The following is a 16,057-nucleotide window of genomic DNA, read 5'->3' as shown; positions in this document are numbered from 1 at the left end:
TACCGAGCGAAGTTGTAGTGGGGCCGACCTCGCGAGCTCGCCCTGACTCTGCATGTGCAGACTGCCCAGGAAATTGAGCCCGCAGAGCGCTATGAGGCGTAAGCCGCATTCAAAGTGGTCACAGACTGGCAGCCTCCTAGACCCCGTGAACAGCGCAAGCACAAAGCACCTGTGGAGGTGAGGAGCGGGATTATTCAAATCATCGGGCCGAGCTGGCTGGGCACTGACTGGGAGATGCTGGACTCGTGGGGCGGCGCTGCGGTATGGTAGGAGGCGGTGTCATCCTGGGGTTCAAGTGAGCAAGAGACTTGTCGGGTGCATGGTGAACATCGCTGTCTAGCGGAACCTGGAGACTGGGAGTGGAATCGGAGGTGAGGCGCAGGCCGCGAGCGCCGTTTTGAATCACCGGGCTGCAGCGCGGCATAGCGGTAACTCAGACACGGGAGACCCAGCGGGGGAGAGCCCCATTAGGCTGCATCGGAGGAGTAGACCACACTCGTGGGGAGATCTGAGGGCCCCAACAAAACGTGGCGGCGGCCTGATCGCCCTGGCGTGCCTCGGGGTGGATGTCGCTCCCTGAAGCCTGGGCCTGGCCCTGTTGACGGCTGACTGAGGCGGCGGTGGGATCTCTTGGCCGGCTCTGGAGGCTGTGGATGTGCGCTGGCCCCCACGGATTGAAGGCGATCGCATTGGTGGTGCACTAGTGCGTGGTTGAACCTGCCACACGCACAGCGCCCGCACCGCGGGTGGCTGACAAACTCTGCTTGTCAAGTCGGCGGCGACGGATCAAGACATGGGGAAGCAAGACGCAAAACAACCCAAGCTGACCTTTGACCAGCGGAGGACCACGGGGCTCACGGAATCGGACCCAGAATCTGGGGCAGAGAGGCCTACAGAGACGCAGATGGAGGATAGCGGAGAAGACCTGCGCACTCTGATGCTCGAGATGAGATCCAGTTTGCGAAATATCGACACTAAGCTGGATGCGCTTACAACCCAATTAGATGCGGTCAAATCAAAGGTGGGAGCACACAAGACTAGACTAGACGTTCTTGAGAACAGGGCCTTAGACTTTCACGAATTATAAGTCGAAACAAAGGAACAGCTTCTCCATATGGACAAGGTGTTGGGGATCATCCGCGCTAAAAATGAGGATTTGGAGGCGAGTTCACGCCGTAATAACCTGCGTATTACAGGCATACCGGTGACAACAGCTATCGCCAAGATGTAGAACTACGTAGCCGATCTGCTCCGTGAACTCTTTGATACCCACCTGTCTGCGGTGTTCGCGGTTGAGAGGGCATACCGATCCTTTGGTCCCAGGCCGCCGATCGGAGCTTCGCCCGACCTATTTTGGCCAGAATTTTGAATTATCAGGACTGCAATCTTATTCTATGCCTTGCACGAGAGAAGGGAAGGATCACGCACAAGGGCAATCAGATCTCATTCTACCCAGACTTCACGCCCATGGTGCAGGCGGCGAGGCGAGAGTTCCTGCCTGCAAAGCGTCTCCTGCTGCAAGCTCAAGTCCCTTATTTGTTATTGTACCCCGCTAAACTTAAAGTGACTCACGATGGAACTGCACACTACTTCACGGATGCCAAATCCGCCCTCAAGTTCGCAAAACACATTGGGGGGAAAAAGCCCAAACAGGGCTCCAAGCCTGCAACCTCGACCGAGGATCATCTAAGTGACAATGATTGAGGCCTATCCAGTCAAGCTATATCCTTTGCTTAAGTCATGCCGCTCAATGCTCAGGGGTGGGGGGGACTTTTATGTTACATTTAACTGTTGGGTAGAGTGTTTTATGCTGCATTACTGTGCCACACTGTCTATCAGCATATGGTTGATCCTGTCCAAAGGCATTTGGATCAGGTTTGGTGGGAGCGGAGACCGCTTGATTGGATTGAGGCATGTCGGGTTGTTCTGGGTTACTCGAACTGTCCTTACACTTGATGTACTGTTCCGAAGATGGAGAATGTTTTTATACGATTTGGGTAAATTAGCAGGTCTCTCTACAGTTTTCTTGGCCACCCTGTCTTGGCAGGGGAGTACGCTGGTGGTTCTACGCCCCTATGGGAGAATTACCTTTGGTCGTCCGCTCTTTTAGGGTGTTGAGGGTGGGTTTTCTACAACCTGATTGGGGGTTTGGAGTGGGTGGGGAGTTGGGGGGGGCGGAGTTAATAGTTTGTTCTTAGCCAGTAAGTCACCATGTAACCCATTAGACCGCAACTGGATGCCTGTGAGTATAATGCGTTGCCTTGTTCCCATTGTTGTTCCATATTGCATTAACCTAATCACTGTATGGCGAGCCTGAACTGTTTAACATGGAACATCCATGGGCTTAATGATGGTAGGTAGTCCAGACTTGTACATGCCTATTTGCTGAGGCACAATGTGGACAAAAGTTATACTGCAAGAAACACATTTAAATGTTATACCCTCCCCCAGGTTGAAACACAATAGGTGGGGCTCAGTATATTCTTCCATATATTCAAACAATTCCCGGGGGGTCGCGGTTCTTATCCGGCGAGGTCTGGACTGGAAGGAAAGGGAACTACACACTGACCCAGAGGGAAGGTTCGTTATCTTACTGGGTATTTTGGGTGGGATCCCGATTGTTCTAGTTGCAGTGTATGGCCCAAATGTTGATTCCCCAAGCTTTTCTCAAGATATTTGGGCCAGAGTCAAGGCGACAGGCTGTGACACCATTATCTGGGGAGGGGACTTCAATGCCATTTCAAACAATGAATTGGACAGGAAAGGGACGTCTCGAGCATTACATCCCCTGGCTAGTGCTGCATTGAATGCCATCATCACATAACAACTTGGACTAAGGCGGTATCACACCTTCCCAGGTCCCTCTTGAACCATGCACCTTGCCTTCCGCAATTAACACTCCCCAACTCACCTACCCGTCAGTTTACCTGGCACTTACTGAGGAATGCCCTTTTAGATGAGGCCTTCAAGGAAGAAATCGGGGAAGACATTACTGACTATTTTGCCCTTAATGTTGGATCGGTCGATACGGAAGCTCCCCTGTGGGAGACGTTCAAGGTGGTAATTAGGGGTAAATGCATTGCCCGACAAGCTGGGGTGTTGAAGGCAATTCGGGGATCCCTCGCTTCCTTGGAGTCCCAGATCGGGGAGCTGGACACAAAATATTACTGCTCCGATGACCCCGAGACGCTGGCCTTCTTGAAGGATAGATTACTTGCCTTTGAGGAGGAAGCGCAGCGTGAAGTTAAGTTCTTGGGGAAACACGCCGAGGTGCGGAGATACGGGGAGGGTGACAGGCCGGTAGGGCCCTGGCGGCGATGCTCCGTGCCCCATGATCCACCGCTTACATACCTGAGCTGATAGGTGCACAACAGACTGTCATTAGAGGCAAAACGGGAGTGATGGATGAATTCTTCAGATTCTACTCTGACCTATATACTGCCACCCAGGATTCCTGTCCGGAGGGCCTGGTGGCCTTTCTTGATTCACTGGAACTGCTGTGGTTCAGTCAACGACATAGGGATTATTTAGATTTCCCTTTCACGGTAGAGGACGTCACCCAGGTAATCAAGAGTCTGCCGCTGGACAAGGCCACCGGGTCTGACGGCCTCACTACTACCTTTTATAAAAACTATGTTGAGGAACTGGCGCCTCGCCTGATAGCGGTAAACGAGGAAGCCCAAGCTTCAGGCATTTTGCCACCGTCCATGCGCAAAGCTATAATTATAACTTTATTGAAACCGGGAAGCCCGAAAACGAATTGGACTCCTACAGACCACTGTCATTGATAAATGTGGATGTTAAAATATTGGAAAAGTTGATTGCTAATTGACTGCAGCCCTTACTCCCCCTGATCGCCCGCCCAGATCAGTCAGGATTTATTCCAGGTAGAGCCACCTCTCATAACCTTAGATTGTTGTTCTCAGTATTGCATTATTTACACCCAGAACTGCAGGCGGCTTCTGTCTTTCTCGACGCTACAAAAGCGTTCGATACGCTCGAATGGCCTTATCTGTTCGCCATTTTGGTCCGCATGGGGTTTAGCCCGTTATTCATTGACATGATTCGCCTATTATACACACGGCCTTAGCCTCGGATCCGAGTAAATGGTCTTGTGTCGGAGCCCTTTGGTATCTCGAGTGGTACGAGGCAGGGATGTCCGTTGTCCCCTCTGCTTTTCATGATAGCAATGGAGCCACTGGCGGCATGCATTAGGCAACACCACACCGCCAGAGGAATTGGATTTAGCACACGTAGTCTCCTGATTTCCTTATACGCCGATGACGTCACACTGTACGTGATTGACCCGGCGACAAATCTGGACCCACTTCTCAGGGCATTCATCAAATTTGACGGCCTTTCAGGTATTTCAATCAACTGGGCCAAATCAGTAATTTTCCCTTTGACGGATGCCACTATCCCGGTTCTCTCCGAGTTTCCGCTAAAATGGGCAGATGAGTCGGTAAAGTATCTGGGCATATGGCTCAGCAGAAATACGCAGGAGATTTGGGGCCATATGTATCAAAATGATGTTTTGCAAATCTCAAATAGCGATTTTTTGTGAATCGCTATTTGAGAATCGTAAAACGTGATGTATGTAGGATTTGCAAAAACGTTTGCGAATCCTACATATTCCTTAATTGCGAATCACAAATTGCGATTAGCAATTAAGGAATACCTCCCCATTCATTCCTATGGGCCTAGAGGCCCATAGCAATGAATGGGGAGACATTCGCAATTTGCGAGTACCCATTAGGTACTCGCAAATTGCGAATGCAATTTTAAGGATGTAAGGGTGTCAAAAGGACACCCTGTTGCACCCCTGAAATAAGCATGGGTGCAGATGTGGCGCACATACATGCCCTAAGGGCATGTATGTAAAAAGTGAAAAGTGAATTTTTTAAAGAAATCGCAAATTACCACCAACCTGCATTTTGCGATTCCTTACTTTGCGAGTGGGTTTTTCTGTGATACATTGCACACTGCTAAATTGGGATCGCAAACACTGAAATTCTGTGAATTTCAGCATTTGCAATCGCAATTTGGCTTTATACATATGGCCCTTGGTCTTTGAACTACAGGCGTGCCATAACATGGCTGGAGGAGAAGGTCACAGCGTGGGCAAAGCTCCTGCTCTCCCTAGCGGGGAAGATTGCATTTGTTAAGATGGTGATTCTGCCGAAATTTCTCTGTCCGTATTCCTTTAACACTAGCATTCTTCAAGTTCCTTAGGTCCCTTCTGGTTTCACCAGGTTGGGCGGGTGGCCAGGCCCGGGTCTCGTGGGACCTTCTGACGCTCCCGCTTAGTCAGGGCGGTTTAGGAGCCCCAGATATGCAGTTGTATGCCTGGTGTGCCCAAGCTCAGTTTCTTCACCACTGGGTGCACCCAACTCCGTTCCAACCACATGTGGCTGTAGAGTCGGATACAGAGGCACCTGTCCCGCTTCAGGTGGCACTATATCAGAATTATAGACGACCCAGGGAGGGCATAGACATGGTGGAGACTCTGCGATGGGCATGGAATGAGTTGAGGAAGAGAGATGGCGCTCCTATACTCTATGCCCAATCCATTCCACTGGCGCACAACCCTATGCTTCCTAATGTAGGTGAAGACATAAGCAAAACTATAGCACAAAAGATGAACCTGTACACCTTCGCAGACGTTTACCCTGACAATACATTTTGATCGCCCCTAGTTGCAGTGGACGGTCAATCGGTGCCCTTTACCGAACTATTTGTCTACTATAAACTGCGGGCTGTCTGTCGATCTTTACATGCGATTTTTCCATACCCCCCGCCTACCCTGCTTGCCTTGGAGAACATGTTAAATTCAGCCACAACACGTAGATTACACAGATCGATAAACACATGGAAAATTCAGTTCCTCTGACACAGCCATGGGCGCTACAGGCGTGGAATGATGACATGGGTCCACCGCTCACCGAGACCCAATGGACATACTGTTGTTGCCGACTCACTGCCTTATCCCCAAACTATAAACTCCGCCTGATACATTTTAAGTTTCGACATCGTTTCTACAGGACACCAGTAGGGTTACACCAAATGGGACTAAGAGATGATGACAGCTGTTGGCAGTGCGACCTCGCGCCAGCAACGTTTTTCCATATGGCATGGAGCTTTCCACGGCTGGGAGCATTCTGGTCTGCTATATTCACAACGATCCATCAGATCATAGCCATGCCTGTAGATCCCACACCCCTACTAGGACTATTGGGCTACATGTAATATACGCCAGTCAAGGTTCGCAAATTACATGCAATGCTCCTTCTTTTTGCCAAACGCCAGGTCGCCGTGTATTTGGTGAGGAAGAGGGCTCCTTCTACCAAGGGGTGGGTTAAAGACGTCACATATGGGCACTCACAATTGTCTACATTTTGGGAATTAGTGCCTACTACCTCCAGACCTAGAGATATTTGTGAACCTTTTCTGAATTGGGCCCGGGAGAGACAGGAGGAGGTTGGGGATGTACCACTGGTTACCGAAAATGAGGTCTAAAATGGAAACTAGGATGTTACACTACTGTCCAACAGACTAACTTTTATGTGTTATATATATGGGAGGATTGCTTTCTACCCCTGATACAATGGCTCTCTGGACCTCCACAGCAGGTTTTGTGATACGGTGAACACATACACATCCATGGTGTTATAATGGGTAATGCACGCAAGATATAACTGACAATGTTATGTATGGTACGCCCACTGGCTAGTTGTTTACAATGTTTGTAGCATTGTTTTCTTTCCTGAAATGCCAATAAAAAGAAATTAAAAAAAAAAAAAGTGTATGTGATTCCTATACCTTCTGAAGTGTCTTAATACTATGTGCAATGGGACCCCGTGGTTCTGAGAGGACTCAATGAACGAATTACATAACCATTTGGGAGGTGTTAAGGTGTGGTTATCAACAGCTGTGAGATAATTAGAAGTTCAGTTGAATGTTGTACATTGATGAATAAAGATGTTGGATACGCGCTTCATGTGTGGTGTTTTAATTTGCTTAGTCGCGGGCTCGGGAGGATTCTACAACTGGCGACGAGTGCAGGATATGTGACCTGAAGAAATGAGACCACTCTCCCTGAAAGTTTGCAAAGCTATTGTAAACTCCTTGTGTGGGCCACTTGCGCCTTTAGGGTGAGAAGAAGTTCAAAGTCCGTGTCTGTGGAATCGAAGCTCCGCTTCAACAAACATATGACTCTCAAAGAAGTGGGAGACCCTGCAGAGGAGCACTTTCGTAAACCCGCAAGAAATCCCCTGGTGAGGCCAAAAGGAGAGCTACTGTGCTACAGCCATAACACATAGCCATCATCAATACAAAGCAAAGCGCTCAAGGCGGTAACTATCAGGTACAAGGGGCGGAAACCCACTTACCGGTGAGAACACAGTACAGTAAAACCTCAAGATCGGGCAAAACATCCCAATTGCAAGCACAGGGTTGTGCTTGCCAAAATGCAGCTTCCTGTAGAAGCCAAGACGGCCTTTGGAATTGAAAATTTGTCAATGGCTACTGAAAAGAATGCGAAGTATGACTTAACCACATTTCTGAAACAACCGACGCCATTTGACACCGCCAAGAAGTAGAATATTGGCGGCAGATAGACTGCATAGATCGACATATTCGATCATTTCATAGATGCCCCAGAAGAGGTAAATTACAAGAAAATAATTAAGTACTTAAAATAGCTTGCCAGTGTTGGAGTAAAAGAAGTGATCAGGAAAATCTCACAGACAGACAATTTTGTACCGTCAAATCAAAGAAGCATTAGGAGCCAAGTTCAAACTGATGCCAAACGTCGACTATGAAAGTTACATTTTCAATCAAGCGAGACGACATGTTGGTTAAACGATGGATGACTTTGTTGAGAGACTTGACGTGCTTATCAAACATTGTAAATTTAGTGAATTTATTGAGGAATAAGCCATGCGCCTCAGAGTAATTGATGGCTGTCTTTCGGACTCGTTCAATAGACGCATGTTGAGAGAGACGCTCAGTTCAGAAAAAGTACTAAAGAGTACTAAAGAGGAAAGAGCAGATCAGCAAGCTGCCGACATGGAGGGTAGAACAGCAAAGAGTGAATCGGAACTAATCATGAAAAGCAACCAAAAGCACAAAGTAGATGCGTGTAAGTCAACATCTTCAAAGAAAGGAAAACTGTGTTTCCGATGTCGATTTTCATTTCCACATGAAAGTAAATGTCCGCCCATCGGACAGAAATGCAAAGGTTGTGGAAAGGTAAACCAATTAATAACAGATTGCATGTCAAAAGAGAAACCAACTGCGTCACGGCGAAACAAGAAAATAGCCGCAGAAAGTTCCAGAGGCATTCTCGCCATGCCCACAAAGACAAAAGGCAAACTCAATTGCGACAGTTGGAAGCTAAACGAAGTCGATCATCATCAAGTTAATCTTACAAACATTCTTCCACGTCACAATTGAGCGACAGTGAAGAGGGTGAATATGCCATGATCCTATCCACAAGAAAGCGACATGCACATGTGGGTCTTGCTGCTTGCAAAGACGACAAACGAACGGCAAAAACAAATGAGTCAACAAAACATAAGAATTTATATAGATGCTGCCTTAAGATTACACACTAAGCTATATCTTTATAATCAACAGTGGTGCTTCGATCAACATCATTCCAGTCGAACAGTGTAACAGTTTGTCACCCATACCGTTACTCAACGCGTCCAACATGAAGGTATATACATTACTGCTTCCAAACCATTGCAGAGTTAAGGATCATTCACAGAGGCCTTACGACATAAAAAGACGTCTGTGCAAGCCCCAATTCACGTCTTCAAGGCACTTCGTTCAGTCCATGTCTACTCAGTTTTGCAACTGCTGCTGACATTGGACTAATAGCTATCAATTACAACCTATATGCTCAATCTGAAGTTATGAGTGAGTTCCCATTGTTATTTCATCGCCTAGGAAGGCTCACAATAATGAAGGTATAACTATGCATCAATGAAGATATCTGAACTGTTGCACAGCAGCACTGCAGAACAAAATTCCTTCTGCAAGAAGCGGTCAATAAGGAACTAGAAATGCTGTTAAAGCACAGCATCACTGAGCGCTCTACTGGTCCAACACCAGGGATGTCGCCAATAGTATAAGTTCCAAAAAAGGACAATGGAAGAGCAGTGTGCATTTGCATGCATATGCACCAGGCCAACAATGCAATAGAAAGGGAACGTTATCCTGGTCTGCACATTGCAGGCATGATCATGCAGCTGAACGAAGCCAAAGTCTTCTCCTGTCTTGACCTAAACAAGGGATACCATCAACTCAAAATGAAACTGAGATGGCTTACTTAGAGCCTAAATACCATACTGAGATAACTGTTGATGCAAGCCTGATGGGGCTGGGAGCAAACCTTGCTCGTCATAATGGACATCCAAATGCTCAGAGACATATTTTGGCGTATGCCAGCCGAAGTCTGTCGGACACAGAACAAGCCTGTTCTCAGCCAGAGAAAGAGAGCCTGGCTGTGGTGTGGGCCTGCAAACACTTTCATGTGTTTCTTCATGGAAAGTATTTAATGATTGATAGAGACCACCAAGCACTGCTTATCATATTTGGAAACTCAAAAGTCAAGAGGCCCCCTCGCATTAAGAGGTGGGGGTTGCATTTACAAGAGTACGACTATACAACTGTGCATCAGCCAGGCAAGAACCAAAACCCTGCAGATTACTTCTCACGAGTACCATTACATCGGCACAGCTCAACATCAAAAACAGCTGAAGAGTATGTCAACTTCATTGTAAGGTCCAGCACCCCAGCGGACTTATTCATTAAACAGATTGTTGCCGCCACTACAGCTAATAAAGACTGGCTTGCCCATAAAGACAATTTCAACGCAATCATGGAGACAAAGTGTTCGACCTCTGAGATACGATGTTGAGTTTCAAAAGTTCTAAAACATGCACAATTAACTGTCTGTCACTAAAGAAGGCATCATGCTAAGAGGCTCAAGGATCATCATACCCAAGAGCCTAAGACAGCAAGTCATTGAACTTGTTGCCACCAAAACAGCCCTGAGGGATCAAGTGCGTTTCCCATGCCTGGACAAGACAGTTGAGAGGGAACTAAAGGAACGTATGCCTTTCCCTTTACCCTAAAATGGGAAGTGATCCACTAACCAGGTCTGATTTTTCTGGGAAAGAGTGGCCGTTAATTTCTTTGGACCCCTAGTGAATGGACATCTCATGGTAGTGACTGACAAGTACTCCTGGTTTCCACTGGTGGAGGAAATGTGATTAGCAACCCATGACAAGGTCATTGAGTGGCTGGACGACATTTTAGCAGCACGGCTGTTCTGCTTGGGTTTTCGGATCAGATAGAACCCGCTCATCAGAGCCTCACTAACCCAGCCAGAACGTTACCCCCTCCCTAGAACCTATTTACAATAGTGCAACCACATATATCTACCACCTAAGGACAGGGAATTCCTACTATACATACCAAGACCTCTTATAATCGGCGGCCTCGCGATCCCATACGGATCCAGACCTCTCTGCCCATACGACAGTATCACAAGTGGCGGCCTCGCGATCCCCTACGAATCCAGACCTCTCTGCCCATACGACAGTATCACCAGTGGCGGCCTCGCGATCCCATACGAATCCAGACCTCTCTGCCCATACGACAGTATCAGCACAATCGGCGGCCTCGCGATCCCATACGAATCCAGACCTCTCTGCCCATACGACAGTATCACAAGTGGCGGCCTCGCGATCCCATACGAATCCAGACCTCTCTACCCAGACGGCAGTCTCAGCACAATCGGCGGCCTCACGATCCCATACGAATCCAGACCTCTCTGCCCATACGACAGTATCACAAGTGGCGGCCTCGCGATCCCATACGAATCCAGACCTCTCTACCCAGACGGCAGTCTCAGCACAATCGGCGGCCTCGCGATCCCATACGAATCCAGACCTCTCTGCCCATACGACAGTATCACAAGTGGCGGCCTCGCGATCCCATACGAATCCAGACCTCTCTACCTAGACGGCAGTCTCAGCATAATCGGCGGCCTCGCGATCCCATACGAATCCAGACCTCTCTGCCCATACGACAGTATCACAAGTGGCGGCCTCGCGATCCCATACGAATCCAGACCTCTCTACCTAGACGGCAGTCTCATACGACAGTTCATCCTATGATCACCATAACATACAAGAAGGGAATCAGTATCACTATTCATCAGATCACACAAGGACTGCCAGTTCGAGCATAGCCTGTTCTCCGGTTCGAGGGGCTCCTCTTTCCCTTATTCAGTTACCACTTACCTGATCAGGGTTAACATCTGTTCATGTAGCCGCAGCTGACTAGAAGAATAGGCTACCCTCTCATACAAGAACACGCAGCACATGTTGGTTCACTACAAACTGAGTACTTTATTACTCATTGCATACACAATCACATAACATTACAATATAACACATAACCTGCAAAGAACAGTGAAAGATTAAGTTGTAATAAGAAAGGGTCGACATCACCTTAGTAGTATGTAGCCTGCACTCAGTGGTCATCTAGGTTCCCTTCTCGTCTGTGCCTCGGCTCGCCTGGAAGTCACACCTCCGCAGTCACGGATCACCCTTCTCCGAGTCACTGGGACCTCTTCCTTATCGGCTACTCTCTCCTCTCTGGCTATTCTGCTAGGAGAGCATCTGTCTCTCGGTTCTTCTCCGCCTTCAAGATGGCGTCTGTCTTCCCTGGAATAAGTAATAGCTTTACTGCTAACGGCTAGATGCCGCCTACGGACTGAACATGTAACTGCCTCAGACTTTCACTAATATAGAGGTGCGTTTCCTCATGGAAAATTCCGGCCCGTAACCTGCCGCCCACCAAATTCTTGTACCTCCCCGTACCAAGGACACGTTCCCAGCCGGCCGGCCTGATGTAGTGTCTTCGGCATGAAGAAAAATACAATCCTTCGATAAGGGCCGGCCTGAACCGGTTCTCTCCAAGCGAATAACACCTCATAACTAAAACATTACATTTGACCTAGAAGCATCCCAAGCTGCCGGAGCAGAAAGAAAGATGGAGTCTCTCCCGTTTGAGGCCTACCAGGCCTGAATTCAGCACGGCTCCATGAAATACCCTCACTACAGGGCAGGTTATCCCTAATACTAACGAATCTATCCCCTAGGCTATGTGTGCAAGCCCTGATCTATGGGGAAGAGCACAGGATCATGTCGAAGTGCCTAGTAAATAGGCTCCATTCACTACTCTAACCCTTAGACTTGAATGGTAAGAGACTGAAGTCACATTCAATTACTTTTCAACACAAGAAGGCCGGGAAAATCGAGCAGAACAACGGCTCATCCCAGACATTTTTAAATTGACAGTGGTCTAGCCTTATATAGTAAGGACTAGCCTCAGTGTCCAGCATCAATAAAGTACTCCCTTGTGGTCCCAAGCAAACAGTTTTGTGGAAAGATTTATGGACACCCTTAAGAGAGTGATCCAACATGTGCCGATGTAAGGAACTGAGCCGGGTGAGGCCTTATGTCAAGCCCTTTGTGCCTATCATTCAAATTCTCCCCAGCAGCGGCCCCTCCATTATGGCGGAGGAGCGCCCCACCCGCCGCAAATAAAACATGTTTCTAATCTGTTTTATTATTGTTTTTTTATTTCTCCTGGACCCGCCCCCAGGACTCTAACAAGTCTTGGGGGCGGGTCCTGGGGGGTATAACACTGTGGTGGGGGAGTGCACTGCGCATGAGGTGTTTGGCCGGCCGTTTCAGGCTGGCCAAACATCTCATGCCTAGTATAGCCTTCCCCAGCCCCTGCTGCGTTGCTGGGGCTTTAGAAAGCAGGCACAGGCTCCCAGTCTGCCTGGGAGCGCAACGTTGAAGCACTCAGACCAATCATGACGCTGCTTTCCTGCAGTGTCATGATTAACCCATTGAAGTCTGGGAGCCTGCCCGAGAATCAGGAAGAGCGGGACAGAGCGGATTGCAGAGGCAGCGGTGATCCTGTAAGTTTATTTCCTTTTTTGTAATTTTTTTTGTTCCCCCTGAGTCCCCCCCATGCCCTACCCCCCCACCTCACTCTTCCGTCCCGCCCCGCCACTTTGGCAGGGGATGGGCCGCGGGTGGTTCAGACGTGGGTCCCGTGCTCTCCATGCCACTGGAATCAAGCTATTCTGCCTGATGAGGGCTGAAAGCCCGAAACCGGTCCTAGGATGCTTGTTTCAAGTCCAGGGAGGACCTGGCTTGGCAGTTCGGGCTGGACTGTTCCCATGAGGCTCAGGGTCAAGACTGATTTGCATATGGCTGGGTTCAAACTGGAATAGCATGGTGAGCAAAAAAACGATGGATTTAGGCCCGGATCTCTGTACTGGGGTGAATGTATGACATGTTCTGCATTCTATCCATCAACTTTTGTTTTTGCATTTGTCACCCCGAGGGGGACAGGTATGCCCGGACGTGGGTCCCGTGCACTCCATGCCACTGGAATCAAGGATGCTTGTTTCAAGTCCAGGGAGGACCTGGCTTGGCAGTTCGGGCTGAATATAAACCCATGAAATAAAAGGATTTGTATTTCGGCAGATGGGAAATCAGTCACCGTTGTGGAGGAGTAACCCGTCCTCCAAATTCTAAATCAGGCCCTTAATCTCCCAGTGCAACACAAAATTACGATGGATTAAACCCAGATCTGTGACTGGGGGTGAATGTTTGACAATGTTCAACATTCCATCCATCATCTTTTTGTGTTGCATTTTCACCCTAAGTGGGAAGGGTATGTCCAGACGTGGGTCCCGTGCTCACTGCGCCACTGGAGTCAAGCTATCCTGGCTGATGAGGGCTGAAAGCCCGAAACCGGTCCTAGGATGCTTGGTTCCTGTCCAGGGTAGACATGGCCTGGCAGTTCGGTCTGGACTGTTCCCATGAGGCACAGGGTCAAGATTGATTTGCATATGGCTGGGTTCAAACTGGAATGGCATGGTGAGCAAAAAAACAATGGATTTAGGCCCAGATCGCTGTACTGGGGTGAATGTATGAAATTGTTCTGCATTCTGTCCATCAACTGTTGTTTTTGTATTACTGAAGTCAAGCTAGCGTGGCTGATGAGGGGTGATGCCCCAAAACAGGTCCCAGGATGCTTCTTTCCAGTCCATGGAGGACCTGGCCAGGCAGTTCAGGCTGGACTGTTCCCATGGGGAACAGGGTTAAGACTGATTTGCATATGGCTATGTCTGAACTGGAATGGCTTAGACGGGGAGCAAAATGATGATGGATTTAGGCCCAGATTTCTGTACTGGGGTGAATGTTTGACATTGTGCAGCATTCTGTCCATCAAGTGTTCTTTTTTTTTTTTGGGTGAACTAAGGAGATAATCTTTGATGAGGTTGACTGGGTTCTTGTCAAACAAAAACGGAAGTGAAAAACAGATCCTCCGTTTGCTGCTGAGCCTCTGAGAGTTGGGACACACAAGGTACACATGATAACGGCGCAACGTCCCAGAAAGTCCTTCACAAGAGACTGGTCACATTTCGGACATCTCTCTTGACCTTCATCAGCCCCTGTAATCACAGATGAGGCTTCCCCACCGGAAGGCCTGAGTCAAACATCAGCTCCTGTACCTTCGGTGTCCACTCCGGTTGCACCTCAACTACCTCATATCACGTGATGTGGCCAAACAGTGCGAGCACCTAGACGACTTATCTAAGAACTACAATGCTGCTGTTGTTTACACTTTTTTATTTAACAATGGTGGAGTAGATGAAGTGCCTTAAGACTATGAGCACTGGGACCCCGCGGTTGTGGGGGACTCAATGAAAGAATTACATAACTATTGGGGAGGTGTTAAGGTGTGGTTATCAATGGTTATAAGATAATGAGAAGTTCAGTTGAATGTTGTGTGCTTATTAAACAAAAAGACGTCAGTTGTGAGCTATGTGTGTGGCGTGTTCATCTGTATGATCTTGGACTGGTGATGGACGCTACACCTTTCAGTTGTATGCCTGTTTATACTAACTACATGTATGCAGTCACCATATTGCAGAAATGTTTCATTCTAGAAATTAGCGAAATATAGAGCATATCTTTTTATTTCTCTTGTCGTTGATCTTTCCCATTAAATATTCTCGTTATTAAACCAGTCTATGAAAATGGCAAAGATTGATGCAAATAACATTCCCTCAAAAGCTACACCATTTGTATTTGGTTCACTCATGGTCTTTCTACCATTAGTGTCAGTCCAAATTGCTCCAACGTATTCCATTGTTTTCTCCAAATAATAAGAAGCCCGAGTGGGTTACAAAGCAAAAAAATAGTTTTTTTGTAAATACAATGAAAATGTCTTAATTTCAGAATTCAACTGGTAACAATTTCTACATTCAAGTACCCGAGACGAGACCTAGATTGAATCTGTATCAACTTTGCGGTCTCAAGCTTGATCGTGTAACCTCTGCTCCTTGCCACAATTTTGATTCTAAGGTGAATTGGTATATGGCGCATGCAACATATAAACTGAGGAAACAAAAAGGATATTGAAAAACGTGTGGAAAAAACATTTTTAGATCCATCAAAAGGGACAGGCTATAGTCTGCAAATCATCCTCCAGCAAGAAGTGACATATTTTGATAAATACCTGAATGTACTATGGCCTTAACATTCTGATCTGATTTCATGCAACGAAGGAACTAATGTAAAGCTTGCCAAAATGAAAGAAACAGACAGCCCACAAACGATTACTGAAAGGAATGAAGTTAGGAAAAATAATGATGAACTGCTCAATTGATCAATGATTAAACAGATAAAAAATAAAATAGCATTGCAGCAACCACAAAACACATGCTTTCATACGGGTGCATTACATTATTTACAAGTACTATTATACAAATATTTAATTCTTCGCCCCCGTCACTTACCTGGATACGACTTCCTCATGGACATCTCCCAGTGCATCCCTTATAAACTTTGGTAGTGATTTTGTGGTGGTGACGCAAGCATTCGTTTTCAAATCTTCAGATTTTTTAAGACGTTTTCCATAATAATCCTGAAAAAATACAGGAACTTGA

General features: G+C 47.4%; 1 protein-coding gene across 1 annotated transcript in view; it reads right to left on the bottom strand.

The window, feature by feature from the left end:
* AS3MT (arsenite methyltransferase) overlaps nucleotides 1–16,057 on the bottom strand; it is a 228,030-nt gene that overhangs the window by 151,192 nt on the left and 60,781 nt on the right. The window contains exon 3 of the mRNA XM_085606584.1: nucleotides 15,908–16,035. Coding sequence (XP_085462710.1) covers nucleotides 15,908–16,035 — 128 coding nt within the window. The remainder of the gene's footprint in view (nucleotides 1–15,907; nucleotides 16,036–16,057) is intronic.

Source organism: Triturus cristatus, chromosome 1_2, assembly GCF_964204655.1.
Source record: "Triturus cristatus chromosome 1_2, aTriCri1.1, whole genome shotgun sequence".
Taxonomy (NCBI): Eukaryota; Metazoa; Chordata; class Amphibia; order Caudata; family Salamandridae; genus Triturus; species Triturus cristatus.
The sequence above is the reverse complement of the archived record's forward strand: the minus strand, read 5'-3'. Positions and strand labels throughout refer to the sequence as shown.